The following is a 13,291-nucleotide window of genomic DNA, read 5'->3' on the forward strand; positions in this document are numbered from 1 at the left end:
GTCTGTACGTCGAGTGAATTATTGACGTCTCCAAGGGAATCGTTTTCCATTTTCCTCTCCTCCTCCTCCTTCTCCCTCTGTCACTTGAATTCCTGGAGCGGCTTCCGCCTGCAGCAGGTGAATAGTTCCGCGCAGGAGTATTTTCAGGGCATTCCAGTGAGAAGAGTTGACCGCAAAAGGGCCCAAAGGTCACGTCGATGAGATGGAAAGGGATTTTGCCAGCGAAAAGCCTCGGCTCTTGCCATTCTGCATTCTCACCCAGCTGCACTTGGTTTTCGTGCACTCAAAGTGTTGAGTGGTTTGTGCCAGTCCTCTTCCTCTAGGCCGGCACTCACCATATTCTCACAGCAACGAGTTAATTGGATGAGTCAAATTATTTTCAGAACAATGAAACTCCTCCTAGGAATTTCCATGCTCACAAAGGCCTCGGTCGTTTGAATATCCATGCACTTAGTTTTTCTGAGGGTGTAATCATGATGCTCTGGGTGAGAATGTGTATTATATCGATGCAGGTGTCAAGGGTGGATGTTTGGGTGGTGCACGGATTCAGGCTTTGAGGGGAATGTTGATTGAAGAGGACGAATTTTTTTACTTTGACACCTTTTCATCAGCAGGGATTTTGGTACAGCGAGAGAAATTGTTCATTTTAAATGAATAAATATTGGTTAAGTCAAACGAATGGGCTTATTCTATAGTAATTATGGTTTTTATTCAAATTGAAGTCAATCTTTATTTGCGTTTTAATTTAGTACAGGATTTTCTATGAAACTTTATTTAAAAAATGTTATTTCATTTTAAAAATTTAATGTTTAATTAAATTCATTTATTTTAAAATGAAGTCAAATTTTATTGTCAAAATTTTATAAAAAATCTTTCTCAAAAAGCTTTTTTGTTTGATTTTCTTGATGAAATGATAAAAATAGAATTTTAAAAAGTCAGAAAAATTGAGCCGAGGAAATTCAATAGAATTGTTTAGTGAATTCGTTGGGTTTTTCTATTAATTTTTTTTGTGCATGTTTCTTAGATCCAAATGATGATTTTATGAATTGAAAATAAAATCATTCATTTGGATTTGATAAATTATTTATTTCGTGAAATGAGGAGCTTTATTTCGTCGTTTAGGAATACTTTTACCAGGCTTACACGCAGTTTAACGAATTCTGAGTGTAAATGTTGATCATCAATTCAAGACTTCGGAGTTCGACAAACAATCGTAAGAAAATTCCCGGTAATTTCCTTGCAAGGATTAACTTGCTAACTCCGTCATCACCTGAGGGCTTTCAGCCAAGGAATATTTGATGTGTAGCACATTTCCGGTTGAAAGTTGTGATTATCAATTTTTTGCAATTTCCGGTGGAAGTGTTTAGACACTTCTTAGATCCTATTGATTGTACATACTTCTGCAATATGTATGAAATGCTTAAGTAAATAATTCTTTTCCAAAAATTTCCGAATTATGAATTTCTAAACGAAAATAATTGGAATAGACAAATATCCTGGGATTTGATTGTGACACATTAAAATCCTTGAATATTTTAATTTAATAAATGATCGATCAGATGACCATTCAGAAGGTTTTGTTTTGTTTTCTTAATTATAAAATCGATGAGATGCTCCGTTCTCAAATAAATAATCAAGTACTTTTCTTCTAAGTCTCGATCAGCCTTCATTCGCCGCACGGTCAGCGCAGCGCCGCTGGGTTAAACCGGACGCGCTGCTGCCACGTTGGCGCTTAGCGCATTGCTATGCGCGCATTTCAAGTGTGACAGTGAATGTAGCAACACTGTCGCGTGAGCGGTCGCCGGCATATTACTCGCTCCGGGCGGCGCGGCGCCGCGTTTCCATCCGTTCGATATTTCTCCTCTTTTTTCAGCTAAACAAATTTCTCGAGAAAAAAACGGACAACGCCAATGCTTAATAAAAGGATTGGACTAGGGACCCTAATTCTTTCCAACTTTTTAAGCCACGAGAAACACGCTAAAATATAAAAAAACGAAAACGGATAGCGCTGCGCTCATTGAGCGAGTGATCGAGGCTTAAAAAATTATAATGCCTGTCTTTATGAATAATTAAACTTATTCAATACCTCAAAACTTGAACGGAATATCTAGCTATACTCGAGTTGTCTTGTACCTAGATATCACTTTGAGTCTGAATCTACAAATTATCCTGGGGAATCATTATCATTTTGAGCTCTGCTGCCGTGGGAAGAGGGAAATTTTATTATCAAACGGAAAATGTTAGATCTCTCCGGCTTTATTGACACAGGCGAACTGCGGAGAGTCCTACCTACAGAGTAAGAGTCCTACCCGCTGGGAATATTTCAAAGCAATACCACAAGCTCTAAACCTCCTCTACTTGTTTCTGTACATCATCCAACTTTATATCGGTACATTTTGACTTTTACTTTCCCAACAGATGTTTCATCGTGATTATATAACTGTGGCGCGACAATACCCCCGTTGAGATGTGCATGCGTTTTGTGGAGTGAAAAGCAATAAATCTGAACAGAAATAAAACAACAATTGATAACTGAAACTTGCTTGCGAATGGTCCGTGCGGAAATAGATGAATTTCTTTCTTCACACGTAAATAAATTTAGTAGAAAAACCTAGAAATTTTTTTTGAAAAATTCTATTGAATTTCTGTTGGGATTTCATGGAAATTCTGTTGGAGTTGTGTTAGAATTCTAGTGGAAAATTTCATTTTTTTGAGCAATTGTAGGAAAAATTATACAGCTTTTCCGGACGGTTTTCAATTCATATTTTCTGATAGAAACAAGTCTGTAGATGTGGATTTTTCTGTGTGATTTATGTTGTTAAGATTTTTTCGATAAGAATTCTTGGGGATGAACTTTCATCTGAGATTCATACCCAAGAATTTCTATTGAAAAATCAAAATGTACTTCTCTGTATTAAACATTTAAGAAAGCGATGTAAATTGCTACACCTAAGAACTTGAAGAATAATTTTATGAACACATTTGTATTTTTGTATTTTTTTTAGTAGAATAAACCACTGTTTGGATGCTGTAAATTTAAAAAATCAAAATGTGTTCATTTTCTTGTATCAAATTGAATTTTTGTTCTAATTCTATAGAAATTCTATTGAAAATTATGCAGCAGAAGTCTGTAAATGTGGATTATTATAGAAAAAAGTGTTCAGATTTTAATTATGAGAAATAAAAATAAAAATACAGCAGAAAAAAATTATTCAAGTTATGCCCAAAAATTTCTATAGAAAAATCAAAATCTATCAATTTTTTGTATCAAATGGAGTTTTTATTAGAATTCTAGAAAAAGTTTATTGATAATTATGCAGAATCAAAATGAAGCTGCATAATTGAATCTATTGGTCGTTTGTCAATAAGAATTATAAATTTGAAAATTTCCAATTTTTTTTTCCCGGATTTTATTACGAAAAATGGATAAAAATGCCGCAAAACAAATTTATAAATTCATGCCCAAAAATTTCTATAGAAAAATCGACATCTATTTACTTCTTCCTGTCAAATAATTATAGAGAAAAATGAGTCGGTAAAGTTGCAGAATCTTCGATAGAATTGGCGCAAAAAACCGATAGAATTATTCAATAAAATTTTAACAAAACTCCGACCGAAATTCAATAGAATTTCTAAAAAAACGCTAGGTTTTTCTATTAAATTTTATCACACGTGCCCTTCTCCTTTTTTTATTGTTAATTCCAGATGCGAGCATTGACCAATTTTGAGATATTACGAGACATGAGTCATAAAGGCGGGAAGAGCAGAACCAGCTGACACTCGAGTGGTGAGCGCTCAATATTCCCAGTTCTTTCAAATATCCTCTCTAATATGAATAAACCATTTAATGTTCACCTCTACGTCCGAACAAATTTTATAGAAAAACCTAGAGAATTCGCGAGGAAATTCCATTGGGTTTTTATTGACAAATTCCACAGCATATTTACGCGTTTTTTTTCCAATGGAAATGTTCAATGGAAAATATTCTAGAGAAAATCATTGATAGAATTGAATCCAACTTATTCTATTGTGATATTTTTTATAGAAATTTCTAGGCTGGGATTTTTCTAGTTTTTTGTTTGATGTTTTTAATGAGAGGAGAAGAAAAATGAGTGGTAAAAAATTAGAAAATTTATGTCAAGGCATTCCTATAGGAAATGTCTCAGTAGAAAAAATTGTATAGAATGCATAGAATTGTATAGAATTGTATAAAAATTAAATTCTACTGATTTTTTAAGTTAAATTCATTTTCTATCCAAAAAATTGACGATAAAGTTGCAGAATCTTTCCGTAGAATAGACGAAAGACTAATAAAGAAATAGAATTTCCAATGGAAGTTCAATAGAAACCCAACTAATTCTATTGAGGAAATTTCTATAGAAATTCCTCAAATTTTTCAAGTTTTGTTTGATTTCTCAATTGCATATAGAAAAGAAATGAGTGGAAAAACATATAAAATTCATGTCAAGGAATTCCTATAGAAAATGTCTCAATAGAAAAAATAGTATAGAAAAATGAAATTCTACTGATTTTTTTAATGAAATTCCGTTGGACATTTTCTATAAAAAACTCGCAATGAAGTTGCGGAATTTTTCTATAAAATCGACAAGAAACTAATAGAATTTTCAATAGAACTCCTGTAGAAACCCAACGTGTTGAATCGCGATATTTCCTATAGAAATTCCTAGGCTTAGATTTTCCCAGTCTTTGTTTCGATGTTTTTAACGCGAAGGGAAGAAAAATGAGAGATAAATAATTAGAAAATTCATGCCGAGGAATTCCTATAGAAAATATCTCAATAGAAAAAGTTATATAAAAAGATGGGAATCTGTAGATTTTTTAAATTAAATCCTTTTGGACATTTTCTATCCAAAAAATTGACGATGAAATTGCAGATTTTTTCCGTAGAATAGACGAAAGACTGATAGAATTTCCAATGGAAGTTCAATAGAAACCCAACTAATTCTATCGAGGAATATTCTATAGAAATTCCTCGACTCAAATTTTCCAAGTTTTGTTTGATTCTTCAATTGCATATAGAAGAGTAGAAAAAATACATAAAATTCGTGTCAAGGAATTCCTATGGAAAATGTCTCAATAGAAAAATTATATAGAAAAAATAACTTCTATTGAATTTTCCGATGTAATAATTTCTATTGGTTATTTTCTATTGAAAAAAATGTACAGTAAAGCTGCGAAATTCCTCAATAGAATCGGCGAAAAGCTAATAGACTTTTCAATCGAATTCTATAGAAAATTCCACAGCTGATTTGCGCCCTTTTCTAAATTTAGGGCTCCAATGGAAAATATTCTATAGAAAAAAAATCAATAGAATTAGATTTTTCTACACAATTTATTCTACTGACATATTTCCTATAGAAAGTCCTAGGTTCAAATTTTCAAAGTTTCTTTGCTTCATTTTTCCAACGAAAAGAGGAAAAATCCAGTGGAAAAACCTTTGAAAATTCATGTCGAGGAATTTCTATAGAAAATGTCTCAATATAAAGATTATATAAAAAGATCAAATTCTATTGAATGTTCCAATAAAATAGTTGCTATCGGATATTTTTTATAAAACGCGCGCATTAAACCTGCGGAATTCTTCAATAGAAAAGTTCAATAGAAGTCCAAATGAATTCCCTATCGAATTCCCGAGGTTCTTCTATGAAATTTTATCGTGCGTGATAATTCTCCAAAATGTTTATCCTCTCAAACTTGTTCTGCCTGTTCTATCATCTGAAATTCCCATTTGTAAATAATCCAGCCATAATGACGTCGGAGCCACTGTCGGATGGTGGCAGTCCGGCGTTGCTTCATCGTCCTCTACTCACCCCGCATTTCGTCCTACGCTCAGCCACCCTTGAGCGCGACTCTGAGACTCACAACACCGGGAAACCCGCTACTGGTGTTACATCGTACTACGCGACTACCTCCGTGCGTTTTCAAACATTCGACATGGTGGATCAAAAGTCACTCAGGTATTACTCAAACAAGGAAGAAGGAAAGAACCATCCACGTGTGAAAAAATTTGATGGAGAGATCTAGCGAATTCGGTGGACAATTCTATTGGATTTCTATTGGATTTTCTACTAGTTTTTGGCCGATTCTATTGAAATTTTTAGTAGGAAAAATCAATAGAATTCGATTTTTCTACACAACTTATGCTATTGAGATATTTTCTATAGAATTTCCTCGGCTCAAGTTTTCTAATTTTTTTGTTTGATTTTCTTGCTGGAACGGAAAAGGAAAATCGGATTTTAAAAACTCGAGTCAAGGAATCGAATAAATTGTATAGAAAAATGGAATTCTACTCAATTTTTCTACACTAAGAGAAAAAATTAGCTCTGTCGAAAAATTATATGTTCCACGTGAGAATATTTGATGAAGTGAAACAGATTTACCTGAGGGAAATTAACCAACTCGACAGAAGATAATTTAATATCTTTCAAAAAAATTAAATTTTCGTCGTGGTCATCAGAAATATCCCTAGAAGAACTCCAACTGTTGGCAGAAAAAAATATAATCTATTGTACGACAATCATTTGATCTGAGAGAACTCCGTAGATTTATACCACAGAAAGAATACATTGACGAGGAAAGAATATTGTTTTCCCAAAAAAAAATGTCCCCTCGAAATTATTTAGTTTTGCCAATAACACAGTTGTCGGAAAGAAAATTGTAGTTTCCTCTTGAAATTATCATTTGTTCCATGGGAATTATAAGTGTTTATTGGACAAAGATATACACTACTCAATAACATTGACTTGATAAAACCGGAGCCTCATATAATTCTCTGTAGAACGAATGTATTACATATAAATGTCTCACGAGAACAATTACTGCAACGAAAATTATCATGCTTTGGTGGAAACTTTCTTTTTTGTCAAACAACACGACAAAAAATCTCTTCAGGAGAACATATCATTTTTGGGCAGACCTAATTTTTTCTCTCGGCGCGTTGAATATTTTCTATTGAATATTTCGATAGAACTGGCCAAAAACTGATAGAAAGTTCAATAGAAATCCGATGGAATTGTCTACCGCATTCGCTAGGGTTTTCTATTAGATTTTTTCGTGCGTCTCAAAAATGATGAATACTTAGCGGAGTGGATCTGGCGATTTTTCTTTGAGAAAAAATATGTATACATGTCATAATTTTGTCTCGCGCATGAATAAATTTAATTGAAAAACCTATCGCTGTCTATAAGCAATTCTATAGAATTTCTATTGTAACTCTATAAGAATTCTCTTGAAGTTTATCAGAATTCTATTAAAAAATTCTATTTGTTTTTTTGCGGCATTTCTATAGGAGATTATGCAGTTTTATCGCATCATTTTTTTTTTTAATATTTGATAGAAAAAGAATCAATAGATCTCGATTTTTCTATGGAAATTTTTGTGCGCAAATTTTCCAAGTTTTTCCGCTGTATTTTCATTTGTTTCTTATAATAAAACCCATTTTATAAAATAGAAAAATCATGCCCGAGAATTGTATAGAAAAAATCCCAACAGAATAAGTTCATTCTTCAGTTTCCATTTTTATAGCCAACAATCAACATCTATAGCCATTCTTCTATGATCAAATATTCCACTGTAAAAACGCGGGGAGACGTTACATAATTCTCAACATAATTGACTCACAAATCAAACAGAATATTTCAATAGAATTTCTACAGCGTCCCACTATAAATTCACTAGAATTTCTATTAAATTTTTTCGCGCGTGATTCCCCAGAGAAAAGAAGATATTTGCCTATCGGTCAGTTTTCGACGAATACCTCGGAATCTAAGGCACATATCAAAATTCTTCTCATAACCTTTTTTGTAGCCCTGGGTTCGCCCTACAAAAAAGCTGATTACAATAATTTCGCTATCTCTCTTAGATTCGGAGATATCCATAAAAAACGTGCTACATCTCCTGAATCCCTTTTATCACTTCGCTACTGAATTGATAACAAGTTTCGTTAAATTCATGAAAATCTATTTCGACTGGAATTATTTAATTAAATGGACCAGTGTGGCGGCCCGCGGAAGGGGCAGGGGGCGGGGGGTAGACAGGAAATTGAGGAATCGATAGTGGTTTGGCTCGTTCGCAAAATCGAGGTCTCACCACTGGACAACGAGAAGAGTTTAATCCCCTTTTTTTAAATATTTGGCACAGAAACTATGAAAAATATGGTTGCAAGTAGAGGCACTAAATGTTTCGTCCACTCATTTATACTTCTCTCACATTTCCACTGAACATTATTTTTAAAACGCTTCGGGGCACGGAATAGGTACATCGGTGACAGCGTTGACGACGCTGCCGCCGGCGGCTGTGTCCAAGGAGGTGGTGGTGCACGCCTGACAGCCCCGAGAATGTCATTATTGGGCCGGCCGATTAACTACAGGGCGACACGCAGGGACGCCCGATACCGGAGGCTACAAACAAACTTCTATAATTTTCTTGAACGGCCCAGGGGCATCTACGCCATCACCTACCACATGATCGTGTAAGTTATCCTGGCTATTTCATTGGGTTGACCTTAGACTCAACAATTACGGAGGTATTTTGCAATGAAAATTTTTTAGATCACGTATTGGTTTTCGCTGGAGGGCTTCCGAGCGAAATACCTTGTCGTAATTGTTAATTGTTGGAATATTTCAATAATGAGTAATTCCGAGGGGAAATAGGATATCTTCTTGGACCGTTATTTTTATTTTGAAGACACTATTTATTTGTCATCATACTGTGCGTAAATGGTATATTTCGATGCGAGAATATTTCAGTAATGAATTTCAATAAAGAGTAATTCCGAGGGGAAATAGTTAGATCGTCTTGGTCCGTTAAAACGGACCGTTATTTTTATTTTAAAGACACTTTATTTATTTTTCATCACACTGTGCGTAAATAGTATATTTCGAATTGTTGTTTCAAATTATTTGAATTAAGGCACATTTTATCCTATTCCATGGAGAAAAATCATTTTCTTTAATATATAATTCAGAATTTTTTAAGCTTTTAAATAAGAATCTCGACGTTTTAGAATAAAATTCTCCACTTAGTTCATGGTATTGGCTATATTTACAGATTCTGTATGGTCTTCATGTGTCTGGTGTTATCGGTCTTTAGTACAATAGACGAGTACGAAAAGGAGGCTGGTATGTGGCTCTATTACATGGAGCTAGTCGTGGTAATTTGGTTCGGGATGGAATTCTGTCTCAGGTAAAAAAAAAAGATCATAAAAAATTACGGATATGAGCAGATCCACACCAAATAATCAGGCGAAAAAAGTCGATACTGGGGATTTTCGTCTCAATTTTTTTCTGAAAAGGCGACAATTAGATGAAAATTTTGAAATTTTCATTTTTTCAGTGAAACAAGTATTGAAAATGACCGAAAATGACTATTATTCATGCAATTACCCCTCAAATGAGTGAATATTCAGTTAAATATTAACAAATGGAAGTTACACTCCTTAAATTTTCTATTATTCATCGATTTCGATGGTAGAATTAGCGAAATACTCATTTTTCACTCAAAAAATACTACTGAAGATAAATAATGGAAAATGTAATGAGTCTAAACTCTTCAATTTGCTAATATTCAATTGAGTATTCAATTATTTGGGGGATAATTGCATGAATTCAGTTGCGAAGCGGTAAAACGATTCAAGTCGACTTGGCTCTATATGAATTTTCGAGGAATATCTCCGAATCTAAGGGAGATAACCGAATTTTTATAATGACCTTTTTTGTAGAGCGAATTAGGGGGTACAAAAAAGGTCCTGATAAAAATTTTGCTATCTGCCTTAGATCCCGAGATATTTATTGAAAACTGACCAACAGTCAAAATCGACTTGAACGGTTTTACCGCTTTGCCACTGAATTGCAACTGGATCTGCTCATATTCCAATTTCATTCGACGTTAAAATTTACTTTCCGTCATTTTATACTAGATTGTGGTCATCTGGATGTCGCTCTCGCTACCAGACGGCCATCGGCCGCCTGAAATTCCTCCGTAGGCCGTTTTGTATCATAGGTAATGCCCCTAAATCCCACTGAAGACTCAACAAATCCTCACATAATTATTATTTCAGACATGATAACTATTCTGGCTAGTGTAGTCGTCCTTGCAATGCGAAGTAGTGGCCAAGTATTTGCGGCTAGTGCCCTTCGGGGCCTCAGGTTCTTCCAGATACTGCGGATGGTCCGTATGGATCGTCGTGGAGGCACCTGGAAACTGCTGGGAAGTGTCGTGTATGCTCACCGTCAAGTAAGAAATGATTAAATGAATTAACTAAATTTTACTCCATATAATTTCAGGAGCGAAGTGGTAAAACGGTTCAAGCCGATTTTGATTATTGGTTAGTTTTTGATGAATATCTCGGAATCTAAAGGAGATAACGAAATTTTCATAATGACCTTTTTTGCAGCCCTCAATTCGCTCTACAAAAAAGGTTTTGACAAAAATTTCGATATCTCTCTTAGATTCAGAGATATTGTAAAAAAATTGTCCCAACGTTGGTAGCCAACATTGGCCTGACGTTGGTAGCCAACACTGGGCCGGTGTTGGTAGCCAACATTGGCCCGATGTTGGCAGCCAGTATTGGCCCGACGTCGGCAACCAACATTGGTCCACCGTCGACAGCCGACATTGCCCCGACGTTGACATTTTTTAACCTTTTCCTGAATATTGGGTTCAAAATAAAAATTTTCAACGATGATGGAATCAATCTCAGTGGGAAGAATATTTAAAGTCACAATTGGATTCATTTAAACGATTATTCTGTCAGTTATCGAATATTCGAACTCCTGAGGTCAAAATTAGTTATTCTGACCAGAAAAATTGGAAATTTCGAATTTGATGAGCCCCTTACTTCAGGAAGTTTAAAATAAAAAATTGATCCCTTCACGGGCCAAATACTTATCAATTTCAACACTCAATGAATCCATCACGAAACCCTCACAATCCACCATATTTTATTCATAAACTGAAAGAAGGCACATAAATAATCCTCTCGAGTATTCATTGAGGAGGTAATTAACTTGGAAAATTCCATTTTCTTCACTAACACGGAAGAAAGATAATTTTAATAATTCACCCTTTCCCCTTCTGTAGCCATGATGAAACTTTGAAAAATCATTGCATCATGAAATAATTTCAATGTTCTCTCAGGAACTCATTACGACCCTCTACATCGGCTTCCTTGGTCTAATATTCGCAAGCTTCTTGGTGTATCTCGCCGAGAGGGACGACGAGCACTTCAACAACTACGCGAAGGCTCTTTGGTGGGGAGTGGTAAGCTCAAGTTATAGATTTGACATGCGAGTTTCCCACATTGTCCACGGGCCTCTCGGCCACAACAATAAGAATAAGCAAATGCAGAAAGTTACATTAATTAATATTAATTTATAACATTTTTACTGAATTTAAATAATAAGGGCGACAAAATTTCATAGGAAAATCTAGCGAATGCGGTAGAAATTTTTTTTTTAACGGAAAATATTTAATAGGCAATATTCTATAGAAAATATCCGTAGAATTTCATTTTTCTATAAAAACTTTTTACTGAAAGGTTTTCTATAGAACTTTCTCACCATGAAATTTATAAATTTTTCCCCTCAATTTTTCTTTTCTTTTCATTAAAAATATCAAACGAAAAAACTTGGAAAATTTACACCCCAGAATTTCTATAGAAAAATAAAAATCTATAGACCTTTTCTATAAAATATCTCTTACCAAAATAACACGGTAAACTTGCATAATGTTCTATAGAAATGGCGGAAAGAACAATGATAATTTTTTAATAGAATTCTCATAAAACTTCAAGAAAATCTTATAGAATTCCAATAGACATGCAATAGAATTTCTTATAGAAACCAAAATTTTTCTACAAAACTTTTCATTTTTTCAATCCTCGCCTAAAATCTCGCCCAATCCAGAATCAACAGTTTGAACGAATAAATAACCCCTCGTATGAGAGTGCCTTTGGCAAATATCCAGTCTCAACTGATTCCAAAATGCAACAAATATGCCTGTCCTCGATTATTAGTCTCCTCATGTTTATCCACACGTCAAATTTTCCCAGATTACCCTGTGCACCGTTGGCTACGGCGATGCTGTACCAAAAACTTGGCAAGGAAAAATTATTGCCTCCTTCTGCGCACTCCTGGGAATATCCTTCTTCGCATTGCCCGCGGTACGCCATTCACAATTGTCCAGATAAATCATACTTTAATTCACGCTTCTGGTAATCTTGATTAATCGCTCGTCTCGGGGGGCCGGGGGGGGTTTATTCGTTGATTTCAGGGGATTCTGGGCTCGGGATTTGCGTTGAAAGTTCAGCAGCAGCAGAGACAGAAACACATGATTAGGAGGCGACAGCCTGCTGCTACATTGATTCAGGCACTGTGGAGATGTTATGCCGCTGATGAACACAGTATGAGCATTGCCACATGGAAAATTCATCAAGTTCCGCTTTCCAGTCCACCTAGGTATTTATTCAACTCCAATGAATATTTTTCTTATTAACTAATATCGAGAATCATTCTGGTTCCCCTGTTATGAGCTCCATAATCCTATTGACAATATCTTGCGACGTCACAAGACGTGAAATGCTGTGTAAACACGTGGGAAATTGCTTTCGTCAAAACATAGTTGATACATCTTTGCTAATAAACTAGCAATTTGCGTCGTAATGGAATTTCTATGACGATGTATTTTAAACTGAATTCGATGATTCATTGAATTCTCATTTAGTTCATCACGTGAACAATTCACGGCGAATAGAATTTTCTTCGGTTAGTTTCGACTGAACGTTACAACGAGTATCAGATGTTCTCCTTTCTTCTAATCTTCTTGAATTATCCTAAACTTTTTTGATTGATTTAATGTTGGCCCAACGTTGGCAGCCAACATCACCCCAACAGTTGCAGCTAATATTGCTTTAATGCTGACAGTTAACATTGCCCCAACGTTGGCGGACAACATCGGCCCAACGTTGGCAGCCAGCATTCCCCCGACATTGCCCCAACGTTGGCAATACGACCCTAACTTCGACAGCCAACATTATCCTTCCTTTGGCAGGCAACGTCGGCCTAGCGTTGGCAGCCGACATTCCCCCAACGTTGGCAACACTATCTTAACATCGGCATCCAACATTATCTTAGCGTTGACGGTCAACGTCGCCCCAACGTTGACAACCAGCATTGCCCCAAGGTTGGCAGCCAATATTGTCCCAACGTTGGCGGCCAATATTGTCCCAACGTTGGCGGCCAACATTGGCCCAACGTTGGCGGCCAAAATGGGC

At 35.4% G+C, this 13,291-nt stretch overlaps 1 protein-coding gene across 5 annotated transcripts in view; it reads left to right on the plus strand.

The window, feature by feature from the left end:
• The window catches only part of LOC107038850 (potassium voltage-gated channel subfamily KQT member 1), a 61,057-nt gene that overhangs the window by 26,820 nt on the left and 20,946 nt on the right, over positions 1-13,291 (plus strand). For 4 of the 5 annotated variants that reach the window (XM_015258152.1, XM_015258153.1, XM_015258155.1 and 1 more), the window contains exons 2-10: positions 3,706-3,787; positions 5,765-5,978; positions 8,276-8,491; positions 9,070-9,204; positions 9,938-10,020; positions 10,079-10,254; positions 11,158-11,280; positions 12,071-12,181; positions 12,292-12,476. In XM_015258152.1, coding sequence (XP_015113638.1) covers positions 5,770-5,978; positions 8,276-8,491; positions 9,070-9,204; positions 9,938-10,020; positions 10,079-10,254; positions 11,158-11,280; positions 12,071-12,181; positions 12,292-12,476 — 1,238 coding nt within the window. In that variant the 5' untranslated portion in view covers positions 3,706-3,787; positions 5,765-5,769. The remainder of the gene's footprint in view (positions 1-3,705; positions 3,788-5,764; positions 5,979-8,275; positions 8,492-9,069; positions 9,205-9,937; positions 10,021-10,078; positions 10,255-11,157; positions 11,281-12,070; positions 12,182-12,291; positions 12,477-13,291) is intronic. The other variant, XM_015258156.1, reaches the window with a different exon arrangement.

This window comes from Diachasma alloeum, unplaced genomic scaffold (genome assembly GCF_001412515.2).
Source record: "Diachasma alloeum isolate Michigan unplaced genomic scaffold, Dall2.0 Dall_scaffold_00289, whole genome shotgun sequence".
Classification (NCBI taxonomy): Eukaryota; Metazoa; Arthropoda; class Insecta; order Hymenoptera; family Braconidae; genus Diachasma; species Diachasma alloeum.